The sequence below is a fragment of the Hyla sarda genome, chromosome 5 (assembly GCF_029499605.1).
Source record: "Hyla sarda isolate aHylSar1 chromosome 5, aHylSar1.hap1, whole genome shotgun sequence".
NCBI classification, from domain to species: domain Eukaryota; kingdom Metazoa; phylum Chordata; class Amphibia; order Anura; family Hylidae; genus Hyla; species Hyla sarda.
The window spans coordinates 162,167,857-162,194,921 of record NC_079193.1 but is presented as its reverse complement, the minus strand read 5'-3'; the positions used below and the strand labels follow the sequence as shown (position 1 = coordinate 162,194,921).

Genomic DNA, 27,065 nt, shown 5'->3' with positions numbered 1-27,065 from the left:
ACCCTGGCCCTGAATTTAATACACCAAACATAGTCAACATGTGACTAAGTTTAGTCTATTTCATTTTAGTATACGTTTTATATGTTAGGTATAGAAAAGTGTAGACTATGATGCCTTTTAAAAATTACATACAAAAGTTAAACTAATCAAACATTGATACAAGTGGACTACACATAATTTGTAATAACCTTTTGCCAAAATGGGGTATATATCTGATTAACTTTCTATGGTAAACCTGTGATGTACAGTCATGACTTGCTGTGAATGCCCCTTAAAATGTCATTGTAGTTTATCTAATTGAGGCGAGTCATGGCCGTAAATGTTGGCACCACACAAATTTTTCTAGAAAATTACGTATTTCTCACAGAAAAGGATTTCAATAACATATGTTTTGTTATATACATGTTTATTCCCTTTGAGTGTATTGGAACTAAACCAAAAAGCTAAAAAAATGGGCTGGACAAAATTGTCACCCTTTCAAAATTGTGGATAAATAAGATTGTTTCAAGCTCCTTTAAACTCACCTGGGGCAAGTAACAGGTGAGGGCAATATAAAAATCACACCTGAAAGCAGATAAAAGGAGAGAAGTTCACTTAGTCTTTGCATTGTTTGTCTGTGTGTGACATAATAAGCATGGACAACAGAATGAGGAAAAGAGAACTGTCTGAGGACTTGAGAACCAGAATTGTGGAAAAATATCATCAATCTCAAGGTTACAAGTCAATATCCAGAGATCTAGATTTGCCTTTGTCCACAGTGCGCAACATTATCAAGAAGCTTGCAACCCATGACACTAGCTAATCTTCTTGGGCGTGGACGAAAGAGAAACATTGATGAAAGGTGTCAACGCAGGATAGTCCGGATGGTGGATAAGCAGCCCCAAACAAATTCCAAAGATATTCAAGCTGTCCTGCAGGCTCAGGGAGCATCAGTGTCAGTGCCAACTATCTGTTGACATTTTAATGAAATGAAACGCTATGGCAGAAGACCCAGGAGGACCCCTCTGCTGACACAGCGATATAAAAAGCAAGACTCCATTTTACCAAAATGAACTTGAGTAAGCCAAAATCCTTCTGGGAAAACGTCCTGTGGACACATGAGACCAAGATAGAGCTTTTTGGTAAAGCACATCATTCTACTGTTTACCGAAAACATAATGAGGCCTACAAAGAAAAGAACACAGTACCTACAGTGAAATATGGATGAGGTTCAATGATGTTTCAGTTTTTTTTTGCTGGCACTGGTGTCTTGAATGTGTGCAAGGCATCATGGAATCTGAGGATTACCAACAGATTTTGCGTCGCACTGTACAGCCCAGTGTCAGAAAGCTGGCTTTGCATCCGAGATCTTGAGTCTTACAGCAGGACAATGACCCCAAACATATGTCAAAAAGCACCCAGAATTAGATGGCAACAAAGCGCTGGAGAGTTCTGAAGTGGCCAGCAATGAGTTCAGATCTAAATCCCATTGAACACCTGTGGAGAGATCTTAACCTGTTTGGGACGGAGGGCGTATGGGTATGCCCTCGCGTCGCCTCACTCAAGGACTGTATTTCCAGTCACCTAAACCCCCCCCCCCCCCACAATGGCGATCGCCGTGATTCACTGGTCAATTCTGACCGGCAAATCACAGCTTTTCCAGGCTGATCGGGTCTCTGGTGACCTGATCAACCGGAAAATAAGAATGATCGGGACTGTCGGAGACATCCTCGATCATCCGAAAGGATAGGAGCGAGGTGACAGGAATGCCACCTCCTCCTATCCCCTGCCATTGGTCAGTCAGGACTGACCAATGGCAGGAGGAGGGGGCAGGGGGTTAAAGTTTAGATCCCCTGCTCTGCCCACCCATACAGCCATAGAAATCCGGACAGAGCAGGGGGGGGGGGGATGTGCTGGAAAGTGGCACGGGGGTCTTAACCGGTAGGCAGCTCAAGAGCAGCGGTGGCAGGCACAGGAAGAGCTGCGGAGGAGGAGACTGCGGGCGACAGTGAAGATCCTCTTTGGTGAGTGATCTTCACTGTGGCCTGCTAGAAGTTAAAAAACTACAACTCCCAGCATGCCCAGACAGCTTTTGACTGTCTGGGCATGCTGGGAGTTGCAGTTTTGCAAGATCTGGAGGGGCACAGTTTGGAGACCACTATACAGTGGTTTCCAAACTGTAGACCTCCAGATGATGCAAAACTACAATTCCCAGCATATCCAGATAGTCAAGCATGCTGGGTGTTGTAGTGCTGCAACATATGGCCCTTCAGATGTTGCCAAACTACAACTGCCAGCATGCCAGGACAGTCTGGGCATGCTTGGAGTTGTAGTTTTGCAACATCTGGAGGGCTACAGTTTGGAGACCACTACTTAGCGGTCTCCAAACTTTTCTTCCCCAGTTGTTGTATAACTACAACTCCTAGCATTCTTTTCAGCTGTCAGTGCATGCTGGGAGTTGTAGTTTTGCAACAGCTGTAGGCACACTGGTTGGGAAACACTGAGCAAGAGTCTGTTTCCTAACTCAGTGATTCCACCGCGTGTGCCTCATGCTGTTGCAAAACTACAACTCCCAGAATGCACTGAAAGACCGTACGTGCTGGGAGTTATAGTTCTGCAACAGCTGGAGGCACATAGGTTGGAATCACTGAGCTAGAGTCTGTATCCTAACTCAGTGGTTCCCCACCAGTGTGCCTGCAGCTGTTGCAAAACTACAACTCCCAGCATGTACGGTCTGTCAGTGCATTCTGGGAGTTGTAGTTTTGCAAAAGCTAAAGGTTTGGGGCGCCCCCCCTCCCATGTGAATGTACAGGGTACATTCACACCGGCAGGTTTACAGTGGGTTTCCTTCAACAAGTTTCAGCTACAGCTTACACACACCCCCAATAAAAATGTAAAACTTCTCATACGGCAGCCTCCTGCTGTTTCAAAACAACAACTCCCAGTATTGGAGGCACCCTGTTTGGGAAACACTACCGTAGGATTTTGGTGGAAACAAGCTCACTTCGAAGCCCTGTCGTATTTCAAGGCAACAGTTTAGGGTCACTAATGGGGTATTTCCGTACTCAGGAGAAATTGCGTTACAAATTTTTTTTTTTTTTTTCTCCTTTTACCTGTTATGAAAAGGAAAAGTAAGGGGCTACACCAGCATGTTATTGTAAAAAAATAAAAAAATTTACACCCCCCATACTTTTCATTTTCACAAGAGATAAAAGGAGAAAAAGACCCCCAAAATTTGTAACGCAATTTCGGAAATACCCCATATGTGGAGGAAAAATGCTCTGCGGGCGCACAACAGTGCTCATGAGTGAGAGAGTGCCATGTACATTTGAGGTCTAAATTGGTGATTTGCACATAGGTGGCTGATTGTTACAGCAGTTCTGAGACTAACGCAAAAAAAAAAAAAAAAAAAAAAAAAAAAAAAAAACACGTGACCCAATTTTGGAAACTACACCCCTCACAGAACGTAACAAGTGGTATAGTGAGCCTTAACACCCCACAGGTCTTTGATGAATTTTCGTTCAAGTTGGACGTGAAAATTAAAAAAAAAATTTCCTGAAATCCTGGTGTTACCCCAAAATTTTCCTTTTCACAAGGGGTAATAGGAAAAAAGACCCCCAACATTTGTAACTCCATTTCTTCTAAATAAGGAAATAGCCCATATGTGGATGTTAAGTGCTCTGCGGGGGAACTACAGTGCTCAGAAGAGAAAGAGCGCCATTGGGCTTTTGGAGAATTAGGCTGGAATTGAAGGCCATGTATGTTTATGAAGCCCTCATGATGCCAGAACAGTGGAACCCCCACATGTGACCCCATTTTGGAAACTACACCTGTCACATAATGTAACAAGGGGTGCAGTGAGCATTTACACCTCACTGGTGTCTGACAGATTTTTTTGAACAGTCGTTCAGTCGGAACACTGTTCCAAAGATCTGTCAAACACCAGTGGGGTGTAAATGCTAACTGCTTCCCTTATTACATTCCGTAAGGGGTCCACAGTTCTGGCACAGCGAGGCTTTGTAAACGCACATGGCCCCCGGCTTCTATTCCAACCAAATTCTCTCACCCAATGGCGCTCCTTCTTTTTGGAGCATTTATAGTTCGCTTGCAGAGCACTTTATATCCACATATGAGGTATTTCCATACTCAGAAGAGATGGGGTTACAAATTTTGGGGGGCTTTTTCTCCTCTTCCCCCTTGTGAAAATGAAAAATTTGGGATAACACCAGCATTTTATTGAATTTTTTTTTTTATGTCCCACTTTAACGAAAGTTCATCAATCACCTGTGGGGGTGTTAAGGCTCCCTTTTCCCCCTTGTTATGTTTGTTGAGGGGGGGGGTAGTTTCCAAAATAGAGTTTCATGTTTTTTTTTTTTTTTACTTTCCTGGCATAGTGGGGGCTTCCTAAATGCGACATGTCCCCAAAAAAACATTTCAGCAAAATTCGCTCTCCAAAATGCCAATGTCGCTCCTTCCCTTCTGAGCCCTCTAGGGCACCTACTGAGCACTTAACATCCACATATGAGATATTTCCTTACTCGAGAGAAAATGCAGAATTACCACATGTAAAAATATAAGAAATGGGGCTACAATACCATGTTAGTGTAAAAAATGGAGATTTAGATTTTTCTCCTCCATTTTGCTGCTATTCCTGTGAAACACCTAAAGGGTTAACAAACTTTTTGAATGTCATTTTGAATACTTTGAGGGGTGCAGTTTTCATAATGGGGTCCATTATAAGGAATGTCCAACATAGAGACCCTCATATTCACTTCAAATCGTAACTGGCCCCTGAAAAATTCAGATTTTTAAATTTTCGTGAAAAATTGGAAAATCGCTGCTATACTTTGAAGCCCTCTGATGTCTTCAAAAAGTAAAAACATGTCAACTTTATGTTAACATATTGTATATGTGAATCAATATGTAATTTATTTGACATGTCCCTTTCCTTACAAGCAGAGTGCTTCAAAGTTAGAAAAATGCTAAAGTTTCTAATTTTTACAATACTATGACCTCATTACTATGACCTCACATTACTATGACCTTTTGTTATGAGCAGGGACAGGTTTAGAGTTTGATATAAGAGGCATGTGCTTATGGTTACTCTGTAGGGAATAGCACTTACTCCTTAGTTTAAGAATTATAGAAGATGCAGTGGGAATTGGTCCAATAATCAGCTTTTATAACTTTTTTTGTTTTTGTGGGGGAGGGGGATCCTAAATTGCAGGGAATACTGTACTTGTAATCCAGTGCTATGTGTGAGAGATCATGTTACCTTGCTGCCAGGTTAATGCTTCCCAAGACACACGTACTGTTCTTAATCGAAAATGCACTTGTAAATATATATTTGGAAATGCCAAAGTAATTTATGATATACCTGTACGGTGGCATCACATTTTTATTCTGTATTCGCTTCTGGTGGTGTATTGTTTGCTGGCCGTGTCTTTAAAAAATCCTTTGCCTTAATCAGAGTTGTCATTTTTGGGTTGCAGTACAGATAAGAGCAGCACTAAACAGATTGCTTGTCTTCTTAGACTGTGGGCAAAAACACAGAAGAGATGCCCCCTCTGTCCTCCGGGATCTCTGTCCTTGCTACACAATACCTCTGTATTTCTGACGCGTGAATTCCTAGTGATACACAGCTGGTTCTCTCACCAGATCTGCCTGAAGGCATGGTACTGTAACATCATCCATAAGAAATTGCCAGCCTCATGGGTACAGTTGATAAAGTGATAAACTAATTTAAGCCGCGGCTTTAAACATCACTGAGGTTTGAAAGTTGCCTGTAGCTGTGGCAATGATATAATGGAGTGTGCACATTACAATAATGAAACTACAGTGGAATAACAACGCATATTTTATTTTGTGTCCGCTATAAACATGCACTTTGATATAGATCTGTGCACATTTTAGATGATACAATTTTCTACATGACACATATGCACAAATTAAATTTTGCTTAAGGCTAAGGTGTCATTTTATACAACAGTTTATGAATAGCCATTGCAGAGTTGTTCTGATATATACCTGTTGAGATGTAGCAGAGTTGACTTTGTCATTTATCTGATCATTTTGTTCACTATGATTATGCTTTTAATATTTTAAGAGCCATAACAGCTGCTATAGATCCCAACAAATCCTGATGGATCCCATTATAAGCCAATACATCAGTTTTCTGATATTTGTGGCAGCATAAATATTGCTACATACATTCTATTCCCTAATATGATTAGGCATATGTGATTTCATTTTGCAACAGAATACTGTAATTTATCAATCCAAACTTTAGGGGGTTCGTGGCTTGCAAAACTTTCAACCATAACCAGGTTTGGCCCGGCTGAACCTGGCAATGTAGTGTCTGAGCTGTGCCCTTAGCTAGACAGCTAAGAGCACAGCTCATGCTTAAACCCCTTGCTGGGCTGAGTGCTGTTTGCTCAGCCCAGCAAGGAGTTAGGGCTACTGTAATTAAAAACAACTTCTGATATGTCAAGCAGACATGTCAAAAGTTGATCGCAGTGGGTGTCAGTCCTGAGATCCACTGCGATCCTTAATGACAGGCTGTGGAATCGGGTGGCATTGTGCACAGCTCCTTGGCCTGCAAAGGGATCGCTCCATTTCTCTGCATGTCTATGTTATTGATGTAGTTCAATGAATCCGAAGTAGTCCTCTGTATACACAGATCCAGATAATGGGGGGAGGGTTGGCCCGTGGGGGAGGTGTTGGTTTTGAGACTTAACTACTTAACAGCCTCCTTCCTAGGGCCCAGGCCTCTTTTTCTGTAGCCTCGCCTCTCATGGTGACATCACTAGAGGCGGGACTACTGAAAAAGACCAGGAACGAGGTTGTTAAGTATGGATCTGTTCACATTGTGTGTTTTATTAAAACACTGTGCGTTTGTTTTAAAAAGGCATGTTAAAAGTGTATATGGGAACAGACCCTTTCTGCCAGTGCGTCCCCAAACTTTCTGAAAGTTTCTCTTTTTTCACTTACTTTATCCATCATTCGGACCTCTGAAACATTGCATATAACCTAAAATGCCAAATAGGCTAAAAGAAGCCTGCACTGCCAGATGTACATGGCTCAAAAAAATTAAGGGAACACTAAGATAACACATCTTAGATCTAAATAAATGAACTAATCATATTAAATACTTTCATCTTTACATAGTTGAAAGTGCTGACAACAAAATCACACAAAATTATCAAAACAATGGAAATCAAATTTATCAACCCATGGAGGTCTGGATATGGAGTCACACTCAAAATCAAAGTGGAAAACCACACTACAGGCTGATCCAACTTTGTAATGTCCTTAAAACAAGTCAAAATGGGGTTCAGTTGTGTGTGTGGCCTCCACACCTGGGCATGCTCCTGACGAGGTGGCGGATGGTCTCCTGAGGGATGTCCTCCCAGACCTGGAATAAAGCATCCGCCAACTCCTGGACAGTCTGTGGTGCAACATGGCATTGGTGGATGGTGCGAGATATGATGTCCCAGATGTGCTCAATTGGATTCAGGTCTGGGGAACGGGCGGGCCAGTCCATAGCATCAATGCCTTCCACTTGCAGGAACTGCTGACACACTCCAGCCACATGAGGTCTAGCATTGTCTTGCATTAGGAGGAACCCAGGGCCAACCGCACCAGCATATGGTCTCACAAGGGGTCTGAGGATCTCATCTCAGTACCTAATGGTAGTCAGGCTACCTCTGGCAAGCACATGGAGGGCTGTCCGGCCACCCATAGAAATGCCATCCCACACCATTACTGACACACCACCAAACCAGTCATGCTAGAGGATGTAGCAGGGAGCAGAACGTTCTCCACAGTGTCTCCAGACTCTGACTCTGTCAAGTCTGTCACATGTGCTCAGTGTGAACCTGCTTTCATCTGTGAGAAGCACAGGGCGCCAGTGCCGAATTTGCCAATTTTGGTGTTCTCTGGGAAATGCCAAATGTCCTGCATGGTGTTGGGCTGTAAGCACAACCCCCACCTGTGGATGTCGGGCCCTCATACAACCCTCATGGTGTCTGTTTCTGACAGTTTGAGTGGACACATGCACATTTGTGGCCTGCTGGAGGTCATTTTGCAGGGCTCTGTCAGTGCTCCTCCTTGCACAAAGGCGGAGGTAGCGGTCCTGCGACTGGGTTGTTGCCCTCCTACTTCCTCCTCCATGTCTCCTGATGTACTTGGCCTTTCTCCTGGTAGCACCTCCATGCTCTGGACACTACGCTGACAGACACACCAAACCTTCTTGCCACAGCTCGCATTGATGTACCATCCTGGGTGAGCTGCACTACCTGAGCCACATGTGTGGGTTGTACCACTAGAATGAAAGCACCGCCAGCATTGAAAAATGACCAAAACATCAGCCAGGAAACATAGAAACTGAGAAGTGGTCTGTGGTCACCACCTGAAGAACCACTCCTTTATTGGGGGTGTCTTGCTAATTGCCTATAATTTCAACCTGTTGTCTGTTCCATTTGTACAACAGCATGTGAAATTGATTGTCAATCAGTGTTGCTTCCTGAGTGGACAGTGTGATTTCAAAGAAGTGTAATTGACTTGGAGTTACAAAAGTGTTCCCTTTTATTTTTTTGAGCAGTGTACTTCAACTTATTGTCAGATGCAGAAAACTACAGTTACATGTGAGTATTAGTAGTCTTCATTCCAAAATAGAAGTGAATGTATAAATAGAAGGGGAAGGTTTGAGAAAGGGTCACTCCAGATGCGAAATGGCCATCATGCGACTCCTGCCTTCACGCCTACCTGATCTGCTCTGCCTTCCACTTTTTTCTTCCTTTTTTCCTTCCACTTGAGTCTACATTCTACCTCGGTAAATGCACTGTGCTTTTCTTATCATCAGAAGTACTGAAAATACGAGTGTTAGGCTTCTTTCAACGCTGCCTTTAGGACACGGCATCAGGGGAGCCGTGGAGTTTAGTGGGAGAAAAATTACTGCATGTGCCTTCTTTTTCTCCTGCTACTCCCGCTACAAAATAACGGTGCCCGACGGACCCCATTATAGTAAATGGAATCCATCGGGCCCGTTGTGCACCGTGCCAAAAATTTCCGTTAAAGGCTGGGGGGAAAAAAACAGCCGTTTAAGGATGGGGCACAATGACAGTGTGAAAGGAGCCTTAACAGAAATGTTTTAATCAAATACATTATAGGATGCTTTCACATGAAACAGAAATGCTGCTCATTTTCCACAGTAGAAAAAACACAATAAATCTACAGTGGCAAGTCTGCAACAAATTGTGGCCCCGGCAGTCACTCTCCATGCCCCTGGCACCACGGCTCAGTAACGCGAGCCATAATGCGATAAGTATGGAATGTGACAGCCAAGGCTGCTGACTGGCTGTAGCGGTCACGTGACATATGCTGCTGAAGGAACATTGGAGCGCCGACCGGAGGCAGAATAGGGAATCAGTGCAAGTTTGGAGGGGGAGGTAAGTAACATTTTGATATTTTAATGCATTTAGTGCCTTTTTTTCTTTCTTTTTTTAGTAGTAAATCTTGGCAAGTGTGTTCAGTACTTGCAGGTGTAGTTTTTTTTTTTTTTCTTCAGAAAATCTGCAGTGTTCCTCCTGAAAAATCTATGCTGGATTTATTGAAGATTTTGACTTATATTAAAGGCACAGGTAAAATCATCAACAAATCCGCTATGTATCTGCAACATATATTGACATTCAAATCCACTGCTGGATTCTGAGCAGATAGTTTTTTGCAGCTTATGAAAAAGATCTCATTTTACAATATGTAGAAGTACCTTATAGAACACTGGGTAATGTCTCTTAAGAGATAGAGAAGCTGCTAATCGCACTAACCCTCATAGACTATACTAAAGAGTGCTTCATGCATAACAAGGCATGCCTCTACTTAAAACAATGCAGGTCTTTAATGTCCAATTATTAGAAAATGGAAGACATACAAGACCACTGATAATCTCCCTCAATCTGCGGCTCCACACAAGATCTCACCCCGTGGAGTCAAAATGATTACAAGAACGGGGAGCAAAAATCCCCGAACCACACAGGGGGACCTAGTGATGGTCCTGCAGAGAGCTGGGACCAAAGTAACAAAGGCTACCATCAGTAACACACTACGCCGCCAGGGACTCAAATAAGGCAGTGCCAGACGTGTCCCCATGCTTAAGCCAGTACATGTCCGGGCCCGTCTGAAGTTTGCTAGAGAGCATTTGGATGATCCAGAAGAGGATTGAGAGAATGTCATATGGTCAGATGAAATCAAAGTAGAACTTTTTGGTAAAAACTCAACTTGTGTTTGGAGGAGAAAGAATGCTGAGTTGCATCCAAAGAACACCATACCTACTGTAAAGCATGGGGGTGGAAACATCATGCTTTGGGGCTGTTTCTCTGCTAAGGGACGAGGACGACTGATTTTTGTAAAGGAAAGAATGAATGGGGCCATGTATCAGGAGATTTTGAGTGAAAACCTCCATCAGCAGGGGAGTTGAAGATAAAATGTGGTTGGGTCTTTCAGCATGACAATGATCCCAAACACACCATCCGGGCAAGGAAGGAGTGGTTTGTAAGAAGCATTTCAAGGTCCTGGAGTGGCCTAGCCAGTCTCCAGATCTCAACCCCATAGAAAACCTATGCACGGAGTTGAAAGTCCGTATTGCCCAGCGACAGTCCCAAAACATTACTGCCCTAGAGGAGATCTGCATGGAGGAATGGGCCATCTTAGTGACATAGGTGTTGCAACATTTAATCTAGGCATCTGTACATAGTGTATGTGTCAATTATTTCTGTGGCATGGATTTATAATGTTTGCACTCCTGAATTTTTCTAGAAAATGAAGTATTTCTCACAGAAAAGGATTACAGTAACACATGTTTTGCTATACACATGTTTATAACCTTTGAGTGTATTGGATCTAAATCAAAAAAGGTAGGAAAAAAGCTAATTATACATAATGTCACACCAAACTCCAAAAATGGGCTGGACAAAATTATTGGCACCCTTTCAAAATTATGGTTAAATAAGATTGTTTCAAGCATGTGATGCTCCTTTAAACTCACCTTGGGCAAGAAACAGGTGTGGGCAATATAAAAATCACACCTGAAAGCAGATAAAAAGGAGAGAAGTTCACTTAGTTGTTGCATTGTGTGTCTGTTTGTGCCACACTAACAATGGACAACAGAAAAAGGAGAAGAGAACTGTCTGAGGACTTGAGAACCAAAATTGTGGAAAAGTCCATCTCCAGAGATCTAGATTTGCCTTTGTCCACAGTGCACAACATTATCAAGAAGTTTGCAACCCATGACACTGTAGCCAAAGTCCCATGAGAAGAGAAGAGAAGAGAAAAGTTGATGAAAGGTGTCAACGCAGGATAGTCCAGATGGTGAATATGCAGCCCCAAACAAGTTCCAAAGAGATTCAAGCTGTCCTGCAGGCTCAGGGAGCATCAGTGTCAGCGCAAACTATCCGTCGACATTTAAATGAAATGAAACGCTGTGGCAGGAGACCCAGTAGGACCCCACTGCTGACACACAGACATAAAAAGCAAGACTACATTTTGCCAAAATGAACTTGAATGAGCCAACATCCTTCTGGGAAAACGTCTTGTGGACAAATGAGACCAAGATAGAGCTTTTTGGGGAAGCACATCATTCTACTGTTTACCGAAAATGGCATGTGGCCTACAAAGAAAAGAACACAGTACCTACAGTGAAATATGGTGGAGGTTCAATGATGTTTTGGCGTTGTTTTGCTGTCTCTGGCACTGGGGTGCCTTGAATATGTGCAAGGCATCATGAAATCTGAGGATTATCAATGGATTTTGGGTTGCACTGTACAGCCCAGTGTCAGAAAGCTGGGTTTGCGTATGAGATCTTGGGTTTTCCAGCAGGACAATGACTCCAAACATACGTCAAAAAGCACCCAGAAATGGACTGCAACAAAGCGCTGGAGAGTTCTGAAGTGGCCAGCAATGAGTCCAGATCTAAATCCCATTGAACACCTGTGGAGAGATCTTACAATTGCTGGAGCAGTTTGCAAAGTACCGTATATCCCGGCGTATAAGACGACTTTTTAACCCCGAATTTTCTTCTGAAAAGTCGGGGGTCGTCATATACACCGGGTATTGGGGTCCGGCATAGGAATACTTATGATTATCGTGCCGGCTCCTGTGTGCGGCTGCAGACGGGGGCCGGCCAGAGCATGTACAAACTAATAACTGTATACTTAAAAACCAGGGTGCCTCCAGCTGTTGTGAAACTACAACTCCCAGCATGCCCGGACCGGCAAAGGCTGTCCGGGCATGCTGGTAGTTGTAGTTTCACAACAGCTGGAGGCACCCTGGTTTTTAATATTCATGAATTAGTTTTTACATGCTCTGGCCGGCCCCCGCCTGCAGCCGCACACAGGAGCCGGCATGATAATCGTAAGTATTCCTATGCCGGACATCCCCGTGTCCCGAAAAATCTTTTCGGGACATAAGGATGTCCGCAGGTCACTTACCATTCCCCGCCCGCCGCGCGTTCTCCTCCGGTCCTCCTGCGGTCTTCCTCCGGTCCTTCTGCGCTTCTCCACCGCTCTATGGTTGTACACACGGGACGTCAGTGACGTCCCGTGCGTATAACCATAGAGGCGGAGGAGGACGAGCGCGGCCAGGGCCTGGTGAGTGACCGGCGGCGCGTCATCTACAGTGTTCCGATCACCGCTCCTCCGGTCCCGGGACTGCTGCTATGGTCCATAGGCCATAGCAGTAGATTGTGACCCCGGGCCGGAGGAGCAGTGACCGGAACACTGTGGGGGGCAGTACACAGACATACAACCTCCAGCCATACACTCTATATGGCTGGAAGTTGTATGTCTGTGGGGGGAGCTGCCTACCATTGTGGGGGGGGGGGGGGGAGAGCTGCCTACTATTGTGGGGCGGGGAGAGCTGCCTACGATTGTGGGGGGGGAGAGCTGCCTACCATTGTGGGGGGGGAGAGCTGCCTACCATTGTGGGGGGGGGAGAGCTGCCTACTATTGTGGGGGGGGAGCTGCCGACCTAATGTGGGGGGGGGGAGCTGCCGACCTAATGTGGGGGGGGGGGAGCTGCCGACCTAATGTGGGGGGGGGGGAGCTGCCGACCTAATGTGGGGGGGGGGAGCTGCCGACCGAATGTGGGGGAGGGGAGCTGCCGACCTAATGTGGGGGAACATGCTGCCGACCTAATTTGGGGGAACATGCTGCCGACCTAATGTGGGGGAACATGCTGCCGACCTAATGTGGGGGAACATGCTGCCGACCTAATGTGGGGGAACATGCTGCCGACCTAATGTGGGGGAACATGCTGCCGACCTAATGTGGGGGAACATGCTGCCGACCTAATGTGGGGGAACATGCTGCCGACCTAATGTGGGGGAACATGCTGCCGACCTAATGTGGGGGAACTATAAGGTACTGTACATAGCGGTAGGAGGGGTAGTCTTATAGCCGTAGTATATCCCAAACTCTATATTTTAACTGTAAAAGTTGGGGGTCGTCTTATACGCCCAGTCGTCTTATACGCCGGCATATATGGTAAGAGTGGTCCAACATTCCGGCTGAGAGGTGTAAGAAGTAATTTTTTCCAAAGGGTGTTCAACCAAATATTAAGTTAAGGGTGCAAATAATTTTTTCCAACCCATTTTTGGAGTTTGGTGTGACATTATGTCCCATTAGCTTTTTTCCCTCCCTTTTTTGGTTTAGTTCCAATACACAAAAAGGGAATAACCATGTGTATAGCAAAACATGTGTTACTTCAATCCTTTTCTGTAAGAAATACTTCATTTTCTTGAAAAATGTCAGGGGTGCCAACATTTACGGCCATGACTGTACATTCTGTCACTGTGTTAAAGAAAACACGCCACCACATCGCCTGTGTATATGTGTGTGTGTATGTATGTTTGTATATATATATATATATATATATATATATATATATATATATATATATGCAATATATCATTTAGTTCTGTTTTTCTGACTTCTAGGCTATAATTCTCTCTCAATCAAAGCCTTTTTTTTTTTTAACTTACCAAGATAGACAGTGTGACACAGAGACACAAACAGAAATGTTCATGCATAATTTGTTTTCATGCCTGTATAGCTGTATACATTCATTAAACATCACCAGACCACTAAATGGAACAAATCAATGTATAAGTCATTCACATCTATGTGGTTGTGTTAATGGGGAAGACCTATTAAAATGGTGCATTTGCCTATAGCAACCAATCAGATTGCATCTTTTATTTTTCCGAGTATTTTTTATTTATTTTGTTATTAAAGAAGCAATCTGGTTGCTGTGGGCAACTTTTCCTGTGCTCAGGTGTTGATAAATCTAACCTCAATATGTGCAGATATATAGCTCAAAATCCACCCTAGAGACATTTGTTTAAAAAAAAAAAAAATGTTATGGAGATGGTTCACACAATGAAAGTTTATGGAATCTTGTGTCCTCTGGTCATTAAATGATGGCCTTTGCTTTATGGTGGACATGAATATACTTCAGCACCTTTTGGTAATCTGTGAGTTAGTTAATTAACCCCTTAAGGACGTAGGGTTTTCTGTTTTTGCATTTTCATTTTTTCCTCATCACCTGCTAAAAATCATAGCACTTTCAATTTTGCACCTAAAATTCCATATTATGGCTTTTTTTTTTCCAAAATAAAATATTAATTGAAGACTTTTACAGATAAACATAGTTCCGAAGCAAATGTTAACATAAGGCAATACAATGGGCGTGCATGCGCCATATGTCATGACATAGGTGAAGGTATTGGAGGCAACAATCAAACAAGGAATGCAATTAACTTCCGATTGGATGGATCGTACTGAGCAGAACAATTATGGCTTATTTTTGCACTACCAATTCTACTTTGCGGTGACATTAGTCATTCTACCAAAATATTCACAATGAAGCGGGGAAAAAAAAATTCTGCGTACGGGGCAGTATGATGGCTCATTTTTTGTGCCGTGATCTGAAAATTTTATCGGTACCTTTTTTATATTCATCTGACTTTGTGATAGCTTTTTATTCATTTTTTCATGATATAAAAAGTGACCAAAAATACGCTATTTTGAACTTTGAATTTTTTTTGCCTGTACGCCATTGACCGTACGGTTTAACTAACAATATATTTTTATAGTTCTGACATTTCAGATGTGGCGATACCACATATGTTTATTTTTATGAACACAGTTTTTATTTTTAAATGGAAAAAGGGTGGTGCTTCTTACTTTTATTAGGGAAGGGGTTAAATTATCTTAACTTTTTTCACACTTTTTTTTGCAGTGTTATAGCCACCCCTAGTGGCTATTACACTGCACACACTGATCTGCTACACAGATCATTGCTGTGCATTGACACGGCAAAGTTCAGTGTTATCGGCAGTCAATTGCTCAAGCCTGGATTTCAGCAATCAATCGCCAATCGGAGGCAGGTAAGAGGACCTCCGCTCGCGTTCTAGCCGATCGGAACATGGCAATTTTCAGTTTAGAAGTGGCAATCAAATTTGAACGCCGCCTCTAAAGAGTTAATAGCGCACGGTACAACGATCGGTGCTGCACACTATTAGCCCAGGGTCCTGGCTTTCATTAGCCACCGGGAATGACCCGTGACCCCGCGTTATATACCGGGACGGGGCGCAGGGCGTACAGGTACGCCCTGTGTCCTTAAGAGGTTTATTCTTCATTTGTTCGAGCCCAATGTGCCTCGTCTTTTGAACTTTACCCTAGTTTTCTCTTTAAATGACATAAGCTTGTCATGTTTTTCCTCTTGCACATCACTTGTATAATAACTGAGCCTGGCATTGTCAACTTCCTTTCTTCTTTTGATTTTTCTTTACAAAGCCTTTAGATAAATCAAACATTAGATTAACCTTGTCACTACTTTGATATTAGTATCTGCTGATAAATTTTATAGTTTTAATGTTTTACTTTTTATTGCTGACACATGGTTGAGTCAATGAAGTTTTTAAATTTTACACCATCACCTAGTGGAGTGCATGAAATACTACAATGTTCTTTAAAAGATAACATAACTTGTCCAAGATGAGACACCAGGTCTTATGCATGGGATTGATCAGGACTCTTGTATGATCCCATACTTATGCTATTACCTCAGAAATGTAGGGTCACAAATGTTAGAGACACACTGGTTGGGAGACGACTTGTCTATGGGAAAATATATTTAGATTCTCTATACATATTGGGGGGAATTTATTATCTGGAAACCAACACTTTTTTTCTGGGTTGTGAGACAAAATTGTGTTGGATTGCCTATGCGCCAAAATCTAGTCTTACATGCTTCACCAGTAAAGCAGAATGAAATTGCCAAGTAGGAACTTGACTAGAAGCCTATGCTCCACATTGTTGGCTTTTGGCTAAGGTTGGCTCTACACTCAAATTGCTCAGTGTTAACGGTCTTTGTTGCTCTTTTTTTTTTTTTTTTTTTTTTTTGCACACAGAACGTCTACGTCTAAAATATTATAGTGGCTCCTAATAGATTCATTTGTTTTTCAGAATGTTTTTTTGAGACTTGCCTCTTGTTTTTTTTTTCTTTTAACTAATTGTTTTTCACTATTCATTTTAGTACTATCCTGGCTCTGAATTCTCATACAATGGCCCAGATTTATTAATCTGTCTGAGATCAAAATGTGTCTAATTTTTGTCTCTGACAAATGCCAACCAATCAAAGCTCATCATTCATTTTTTCAGAGCACATTGACAAACAAAAGGTGAGCCTTAATTTGCTATCTGCCAAATTGACATTTTTTTTGTCTTTGATTGATATATCTGGCCTAGTTTGTCTGTCTATGTGCAGTACCATTAGACAATTGATAGAACACTAGCCCTGTGAACTTAAAATGTTGGGTTAGAGAATATAAGAATTCAAAATCTTCATGTAGGAATGCAGTTTAAAGGCTTGGCCAAGAAAGTAGACTCGTGCTTACTTTTAGTATTTTTTTTAATTATTACTTATTATTTATTTATTAATTATATTTAATTATATATTATTAGTAAAACAACAACTAGTTTTCAACCATTACCATTGATAGCATTAGACTAAATGCCACCTTTTTCTTGAACTTGTTCTCTGGAAAACTGAAGCAAAGAAAAAAAAAAAATCCCACTCCTTTTTAGAGACAACAACCCCCCCCCCCTCTCTCTCTACTGAAAGGTTTCATTCACAACTGCATTGTTGGCGATATAAACTGTCAGAAGGCACAGGGTGGTGGCAGAAAAGGCTGAATACACTGTTTGCACTTTGCATTTTATTTTGATGCATCCACAGTGTACACTGTAAGAAAAGAAAAAAAAGATACTACATACAGCAGAAAGAAACAGCTGTTCTGAGGATTTTCTGTACGTTTCAGAAGGTTGGCAACACTGGATAGGAATAGTTGCTATTTGGAATTCATCCATTCAATGCTGACATAAAGCCTTTTGCTGGGCTACTAAAATGCAATTTGCTTTGGATTAAAATATTTTAAATTCTTACGTCTTACACAGTGCACCCCAGCAGTAAACACTCTGTACACACACACTAAACCATCAGAATAAGTATTAAAGGGGTTAGCTAAGACTAGAAATGCAGAGCTGGTTTCTTCATAAAACAGCGCCACGGCTGTCTTTGGGCTGTGTGTGGTATTGTAGCTCAGTTTCATTGAAATGAATGGAACCAAGTTCTAAAACATCTTCCATATTCCTAACCTCTCTCGCTCATTTCCAAAACTTTTCTCAAGCTGTACCAGTTCTCTGGAATGCGCTACCCTGGATAGTCACGTTAACATCTGCAGTCTTAAAGGGGTACTCTGCTGTTAGGCATATTAATCCCTATCCAAAGTATAGGAGATAGGATGTCTGATAGCAGGGGTCCCGTTGCTGGGGCCCCCCGGAGTCTCCCGTAGCACTTGGCGTTCTAAACAAATGCCAGGTTCTGGCGGCAGTGGTCGTGATGTCACGCCATGTCACCTCCATTTATGTCTATGGGAGGGGGTGACACACCCCCTCCCATAGACATGAATGGAGGGGGTGTGGTGTGAGGTCATGAGGGGGCGTGGCTGTTATGTCACGATCCCGGCTGCCCGCTCCAAGCATTTTGAAAAAATGTTCTGAATGCTGGGGTACAGGAGTTCCACTTTAAGCATGCTCTAAAAACACCTAAGGTCTCCCCACTACACCGTGCCCCCTCCCCTCCTTCAAAGGCAAACACTTTCATTCAGCAGCATTATCTTATGCTCAATGTACTTTACACATTTAGAAAGATTGACTGATGACTGGCTCATCCTCCTTTATATACACTACCGTATTTTTAAAAAAATATTGTGCAAATAAAACACTCTTTGCCTTTTGTCTCAACCAGATTTCCTTATTTTTTTGTGTACTGTAAGCTCTTGCGAAAAGGGCCCTCACTCCTCTTGTGTGATTTGGTAAATAGTGTGCATTTCTCTCATCACTGTTGTCTATCTGTACATGTACCTGTGGAATTGTAAAATGCTGCAGAATAGGTTAGTGCTATATAAATAATAAAAATATTATCATCATAATATTAATAATTATATTTTAATATTAATATTTTATATATTAATAAAATGTATTAAAGGCATTTCCTCTAAAGGCTCCAAGACTAACACCACAGACACCCTCACCATATAGGTGTTGGGGAATTGCTTCAATGCCTGAAGTTAGTGTTAGATCTTTGTACTGCAGTAGCATGTAAAATTGTCTAAAGAAACTGCTGGAGATAGCCAGGTGCTGTTCTTGGCTATCTTCAGCAACTACCATAGACAAGGAATGAAATGGCAGTGTGCAGATGTGACCACTACCCCATTCTGATGGGAGACTTGGGTTCCAATGGGACTACCTATAATAATGCACTTATAAAATTGGGACTATCTGTGATAATAACACTTATGTTCGTTATACTATATTAATATTGTATAAAATAATACTGAAATATTGCTTGAAAAAAGAAGTCGCAGACGGCACTCACGGAACAGCAAGAAGTTTTATTCGGGATCGCTGGTCCACGCAACAAGAACTCCAGGTAAGTCGACCCAAGGGCGTTCTTGTTGCGTGGACCAGCGATCCCGAATAAAACTTCTTGCTGTTCCGTGAGTGCCGTCTGCAACTTCTTTTTTCAAGTAATACTACGCTTATGCTTATGGCGGACTGAGCACCGGATTAGTGGCATTCTAGGACCGGACGGTGTAGTGATCCAGAATACTCCAGCAGTACCGTGAGTGCGGCAGTGCCGACGTTTTCCTTCTCCATGTGCTTAATACTGAAATATTGCAGTTTTCAGTTTGGCCACTAGGTCTATTATTAAACTGAGAATTCCTGTTCTTCGGTGTTCACTCTCCAGCAGTATCCTTCTTATCATCACAGCCAGAAGTACAATAAAATGTGACCTCAGTGTATAAATTACCCTGGATCCACCACCATTATGAATAGCTGGAACGCTTTCTCCTCCCTCTCTCTCTCACTCACTCCCTCCTTCTTTTCAGTTAGGGTTCCTTACAGTTGTAGTTGGAAGTGGCTGGATTTCTCTTTAGGATGGGGCTGTACAGAAAACACAGCAAGCTCTGTTTGCATATTATATTTATAGGCCAAACAGGCACATATATGTTAATTTCTTAAACACTATGGATGGCAGATTTTTTTTTTCTTCCCTCAAAATGTAAATTTATGGACAGTTGGCAACCCTGAGCATGAGGTGGACAGAGTCAATGAGGTTCTAGGTAAAAATAATCTAAATATACTAGGAGCCATCACAAATGCTAATGTTTCTGAGTTTAATTGTATTTTGCTCTTATCCGTAAGACTGAACATGATACACCAGTGCATAAAAGGGATGTTTTGCCATCTGGAATAAACTACATACTTGCCTAGATAAAGCAGAATCACTTTATGTTATCTTACTAGACCATCTTATATGTAAGCCATTCATGTCATTTAGATTATGAAGGTACCTGTTGAAGAAGGCAAAGTTCTATGGAGAGCCCAGAGTTAAAATCCACACACTTTAAATCCACTCTCCTCTGCTTTGGCCTCAAATTGGACCATGTCAGTAGCAGTTTGTGGAGAGCGCTGATTGAAGGAGCATATAAACAGTTGTATATTTTTAAGGATAATCAGATTTGCTAGTTTTGCTGTATTTCTTTGCAGTGCCCTTGGTGTTTCATGGCTGTCCTTCTTAAACACAGAAGCAATTAGTTTTGAGAAGGCTGATTCTTCAGGGTCCAGTGCTTCCATGCCTTTCATTTGCAAAAGCTGCACATTTTAATGAAGTTGTTTCATCTGTGTTGCCAAACACTAGAATTTTGCTGCTTCAAGTCTAATTATCTCAGTTGGCGATTGCTGTGTTTTATTAAAGCTGTCAAACGTACTGTTCATTAAATGCCCACATTTGCGGCATCTCTCCCACAAATAACATCAACTTGTTCTGCTGATGGATTGAAAGAACATATTTCCTCCTTAATCTTGACAAATCGATTTTACCAGTCATAACACGTCCTTACACTGGTGGACCCCTTGTGGTAAGCATAGTGAATCTGTCTTATTCTCAAAGAGCCTCTTATAAAATTCCCAAATATATATTAAGCTTTAGTGACCAAAGAAGTTGCCTGGAAGACCAATCAGGTAAAACAACAATGGAATTTTTTTTTAATGAAGTTTTGACCATTGCTGTTATAGGTTGAAAGACTACTGCTAACCCAATGCTGAGCACCTTGTGGAACAGTAAAGGTAGTAAAAGGTGACAATTAAAACTTATCTTAGGCTGCTTTCAGCAGCCTAATGACCCGTTAATAAAACTATTAAAAATTGCCAATAAACGGCCGTTGCGAAATCCCATTATAGTCTATGGGATTTTTACATTACCCGTTTTAACCCGTTATAGCCCGTTATTTATAACGGACGTTGTTTTGTGATGGGAGAAAGTAACGGGAGAAATAGTGCATGTACTATATTTTCCGTTCTTTCTCCCATCACAAAATACCGTCCGTTTTTAATAACGGGCTATGACGGGTTAAAACGGATAATGTAAAAAGCCCATAGACTATAATGGGATTTTGTACCGGACGTTTAACGGGCAATTTTACGGGTTTTCATAACGGAACATTATAACAGATCTTTAAAACGGATGAATTTATAGTGTGAAAGTCGCCTTAGCTCAAATATTAATATTAGTGATAAGCAAATCGCCTGTATGCATTCACCCATTCTAATGGCTACTGAATTGTTTGTTTGTTTTTAAGGTATTTGCTGTCATAAAATAGATGCACGTTATCAGGTCTCATGTAAGAAACCGTGCAAATATGTGATCATCACATGAACACAATAGATTTCCATTTCGTTAAAGTAAAGAATAAAGGTTTCCATGCAATGACAGAGAAAGATTTAAAAATAAAAGTGGAGATGATGATAAAAAATTATGTAAAACAATTGCACAACTTTTATACCATCTGGCTAGGACAATGCAGTCTGACTTATGTTTCAGCAGCACATTGTCTTTATTGGAAATAATGTTATTGCATGGGACTGCACTGATGTTCATTATATAGAACTTGCAACAATTCAGAGTTTAGTGGACATGTGTCCAAAGATTTAATCCTTTAACAGCACAGTTTAGAGGTCTTTTTTTTATGTTTGCATATATACAACAATAATAAATCAATGAGTACATTATTTGAATGTAGATAATACAAGAGGTGTAGTCCGGCACTGCTGTCCGAAGCAGACCAATCTCAACGGAATAGTCCATAACAGTACACACAATTCATGTGGTGCCCGGGGGTAAAATCCACGCCCCCTCCCATAGACTTGCATTGAAGGGACGGGCGTGACACGGGGGCGGAGTCCTGACGTAACAGACTTCCGTTCCCGTAGTCGCGACTCAGACCCTCCAGCGCTTCCGCACCAAAAACAGGTGGGTGCCGCATGCAATACTGTGGGGGTCCCCAGCGGCGGGACCCCCGAGATCAGACATCTTATCCCCTATCCTTTGGATAGGGGATAAGATGTCTAGGGTGGGAGTACCCCTTTAAAGGGGTATACCAGGAAAAAACTTTTTTTTATATCAACTGGCATCAGAAAGTTAAACAGATTTGTAAATTACTTCTATTAAAAAATCTTAATCCTTCCAATAATTATCAGCTGCTGAAGATGAGTTGTTCTTTTCTGTCTGGCAACAGTGCTCTCTGCTGACATCTCTGCTTGTCTTGGGAACTGCACAGAGTATGAATGGGTTTGCTATGGGGATTTGCATCTACTCTGGACAGTTCCCGAGACAGATGTCATCAGAGAGCACTTAGACAGAAAAGAACCACTCATCTTCAGCAGCTCATAAGTACTGAAAGGATTAAGATTTTTTTAATAGAAGAAATGTACAAATCTGTTTAACTTTCAGGAGCCAGTTGATATATAATTTTTAAAGCTGCAGATGTGAAGAAGTGTTTAGTTGGTTAGTTTACATTGAAATCTGCAGCTTCAAATCCTGTGCATCAAATGTGTGAGCCATCTGATAGACGGCAATAAAGTCCTGCTGAATTACTTCCATGTGCATACCTTAGATGGACGTCCATTCTGACAGCTGATTTTTTTTGTGGAAATTCCACAGTATGCACAGAGCAGGATAATCCTATTTCCTATTGAAAACAAGGCTATGTTCACACAGTATTTTCCGCCTTTTTTGGTCACTATTATTTACCAAACCCTGGAGAGGAACCAATAAGGAAAAAATATGCAAATCTTTGTCTTTATATTTTTCAAATAGTGACCAAAAAAAGGGCAAAATTATCGTGTGTGAACATAGTCTTAGATGTTACAATTTATGCTGCATACCTCTTCGTGAATAAGACAATGCATTTGTCTTGAGTGACAAATTAATAGCACTGTCTGAAGGCTCTTTGTACACATTATCATCCATCATTTATCAAGGAATAGCGTACATGTCTTAATAGCTTTGCCTTTTTTTTTTTATAGATTGGCTTTAATTTTTTCTGTTTCATTTATTGTGTGGTCCTCAGACATGAATAAAGGATATTGTCATGTTGGTGTAAATAAATCTCTCTCCTTACATGCTTCAGAAATAATTAGACCCACTGGTGGAAGGTGGTGAAAGAATCATTTATCGTCCTCAAGTACTGAACGTATCTGGGAAACTGTTCCTGCTTAGTAAAAGACAGATTTCAGATATATGCGGCTACTGGGATTACACCCAGTGCAGTCAAATCACCATTGTATAAAGCCGCCAATATATTGTTACTGTAATGAAAAGTAACGCATCTACACAGACAGCATGATGTGCTCAATGTGTGTACTTTCTTTATTGCAGACACATCAAGATAATGTTCTTGGAAATGTGATCCAAAATGTGATATCTTTATTATATAACTTGGTTGCTCAGAAAGATACAAACATGAAGCTTCTCTATGAGCAGGGTGAGTATGCCGTCCTTAATTGAAGAATATTTGGAAATGCGGTAGGTCTGTGGTCAAAATACATGTCAAAATATGTTCTTAAAATCCCTTTAAGCAACCACTGATTTTTTTTTTCTATAGATAATGTTAACTTAAATGTGTTATACCATGTAAAATCAATTACAAATGACATTTTTTGTTCCTCTAAGTCAGCAGTATGTGCCAGTGTTGACTGCACAGAAGCAATACATGACTATTTATTCCAGCACTGCCTGCTGTCCAACACAAGCTCCTGCTGTTTCCATCCATTGTGAATGGCAGTCCAGGCCTGTTAACAGAACCTAGCAGGCTTTTTGTTTGGCTATGACTAGATAGTGTCATACCCTGAATGATGTTTAGCGGTTGGCAAGTTAAGCCAGTCTCCTACATTAAAGCTGCAGATGTGTCTCCATGCATTCCCAGCTCATTAGCAGGTACAGCTGCTTTAGAATAGGCTGAGGTGTTCAGCATATAGGCCCATAAACAGGTGCTACCACAGCTGAAACTATGGGGTAACTTGTGGTTGATCTGCATATACTCTGCCTTTGGAACAGTACACAGCAGGTGGTCATCACCATTAGATAAAGCAAATAAACTGCCTTAGGTATGAGTTAAAGGTATACTCCACTGCCTCAGCCTTCGGAACACTTTGTGTCCCCGACCATGCCCCCTCGTGATGTCACAGCACGCCCCCTCAATGCAAGTCTATGAGAGGGGGCATGATGGCAGTCACGTCATGTTTCATAGACTTGCATTGAGGGGGCATGCCATGACATCACGAGTCTTGGTGCCTGCACTCAGCTGAGGCAATGGAGTACCACTTAAAGGGTAGATCACTGACATGAGGCTTATTTTTTATTTTTATTTTTTAAACAACACATTTTAAAGTTAAACGTCCTGAGATGTTTCAGAAATGGACATCCATTTATTTTCGGGGGAAGCCACTTTAACTACCTCACCCATGATGATCGTGGACTCTGTACATCTTATTCTACAATAATAATCACAGGTCAGCATTCTGTGACTGGAGTAAAATCCACTGAATGAATTAAGTTTAATTACTTAAAAATGTGAGCGGATTGAGAAAGTGAACTGTCAATGTGATGGACACTCTCACTGTCTAGGGATATTAATAATAAGATTGACAGGGTGAATTGTGTTCCCTCCAGTTATCGCTTATGCAATATTTTTACTGTTCAGTTTTATTTATCAGTTATTAGAATGGTTGACCACTTAAAGGGGTACTCTGCTGCAAAACATTTTTTTTTTTTTAAAGGACATCTGCAGCGCTCATACATAAAAAAAAAGTTTACCTCATCTGATAGCTCTTTCAAAGATCTTTCCAATGATACCTCATTTGTCAAATTTGGCCCAGCCATTCTGTTGTAATTGCCACCTGTAGCAGTAATCAGCCATGTCATAAAGACTACATTTCCCATGACTCCCTGCGCCAGCTTCCTGTTAGCTGCTGCTCTCCCTCCTCCCCTTCCCTCTCCGAAGTTTTCCGAAGCTAGAGCAGGGAGGAGCGAGGGCAGAGGCCGAGATCGCACGTCTGCAGGAATTAAGCCACGCCCCTTGGGTTCGGAAATCTCACTTCACACCCCCCGCTCTTACATTACACAAGAAGCAGGGGGAGAACGGGGACAGCTCTGTACACAGCTCCATACACAGCTCCATCCCCCGCACACAGCTCGGTGCACAGCTCCATCCCCCGTACATAGCTCCATCCCCTCCCCCTGCCCTGTCTCCCCAGGACCTCATCTACCACGGGGAGGCTGCAAGTTTGCACGGGGAAAACACAGAGCAGGGGAGGGGGAGAGAGGACGTCCGTGCAGAGCTCCTTCACCTCCATAATGATGTGTGAGGAGGACAGACTGCACTGCACGGGGCTGAGGATTTCTGTGTGTGAGGAGGACAGACTGCACTGCACGGGGCTGAGGATTTCTGTGTGTGAGGAGGACAGACTGCACTGCACGGGGCTGAGGATTTCTGTGTGTGAGGAGGACAGACTGCACTGCACGGGGCTGAGGATTTCTGTGTGTGAGGAGGACAGACTGCACTGCACGGGGCTGAGGATTTCTGTGTGTGAGGAGGACAGACTGCACTGCACGGGGCTGAGGATTTCTGTGTGTGAGGAGGACAGACTGCACTGCACGGGGCTGAGGATTTCTGTGTGTGAGGAGGACAGACTGCACTGCACGGGGCTGAGGATTTCTGTGTGTGAGGAGGACAGACTGCACTGCACGGGGCTGAGGATTTTTGTGTGTGAGGAGGACAGACTGCACTGCACGGGGCTGAGGATTTCTGTGTGTGAGGAGGACAGACTGCACTGCACGGGGCTGAGGATTTCTGTGTGTGAGGAGGACAGACTGCACTGCACGGGGCTGAGGATTTTTGTGTGTGAGGAGGACAGACTGCACTGCACGGGGCTGAGGATTTCTGTGTGTGAGGAGGACAGACTGCACTGCACGGGGCTGAGGATTTCTGTGTGTGAGGAGGACAGACTGCACTGCACGGGGCTGAGGATTTCTGTGTGTGAGGAGGACAGACTGCACTGCACGGGGCTGAGGATTTCTGTGTGTGAGGAGGACAGACTGCACTGCATGGGGCTGAGGATTTCTGTGTGTGAGGAGGACAGACTGCACTGCACGGGGCTGAGGATTTCTGTGTGTGAGGAGGACAGACTGCACTGCACGGGGCTGAGGATTTCTGTGTGTGAGGAGGACAGACTGCACTGCACGGGGCTGAGGATTTCTGTGTGTGAGGAGGACAGACTGCACTGCACGGGGCTGAGGATTTCTGTGTGTGAGGAGGACAGACTGCACTGCACGGGGCTGAGGATTTTTGTGTGTGAGGAGGACAGACTGCACTGCACGGGGCTGAGGATTTCTGTGTGTGAGGAGGACAGACTGCACTGCACGGGGCTGAGGATTTCTGTGTGTGAGGAGGACAGACTGCACTGCACGGGCTGAGGATTTCTGTGTGTGAGGAGGACAGACTGCACTGCACGGGGCTGAGGATTTCTGTGTGTGAGGAGGACAGACTGCACTGCACGGGGCTGAGGATTTCTGTGTGTGAGGAGGACAGACTGCACTGCACGGGGCTGAGGATTTCTGTGTGTGAGGAGGACAGACTGCACTGCACGGGGCTGAGGATTTCTGTGTGTGAGGAGGACAGACTGCACTGCACGGGGCTGAGGATTTCTGTGTGTGAGGAGGACAGACTGCACTGCACGGGCTGAGGATTTCTGTGTGTGAGGAGGACAGACTGCACTGCACGGGGCTGAGGATTTCTGTGTGTGTGGAGAACAGACTGCACTGCACGGGGCTGAGGATTTCTGTGTGTGAGGAGGACAGACTTCACTGCACGGGGCTGAGGATTTCTGTGTGTGAGGACAGACTGCACTGCACGGGGCTGAGGATTTCTGTGTGTGAGGAGGACAGACTGCACTGCACGGGGCTGAGGATTTCTGTATGTGAGGAAGACAGACTGCACTGCACGGGGCAGAGGATTTCTGTGTGTGAGGAGGACAGACTGCACTGCACGGGCTGAGGATTTCTGTGTGTGAGGAGGACAGACTGCACTGTACGGGGGCTGAGGATTTCTGTGTGTGAGGAGGACA

At 43.0% G+C, this 27,065-nt stretch overlaps 1 protein-coding gene across 9 annotated transcripts in view; it reads left to right on the top strand.

Moving 5' to 3' along the window:
* Window positions 1–27,065, top strand: part of ULK4 (unc-51 like kinase 4) — an 819,452-nt gene that overhangs the window by 521,155 nt on the left and 271,232 nt on the right. For all 9 annotated transcript variants that reach the window (XM_056520600.1, XM_056520601.1, XM_056520598.1 and 6 more), the window contains one exon: window positions 23,320–23,425. In XM_056520600.1, coding sequence (XP_056376575.1) covers window positions 23,320–23,425 — 106 coding nt within the window. The remainder of the gene's footprint in view (window positions 1–23,319; window positions 23,426–27,065) is intronic.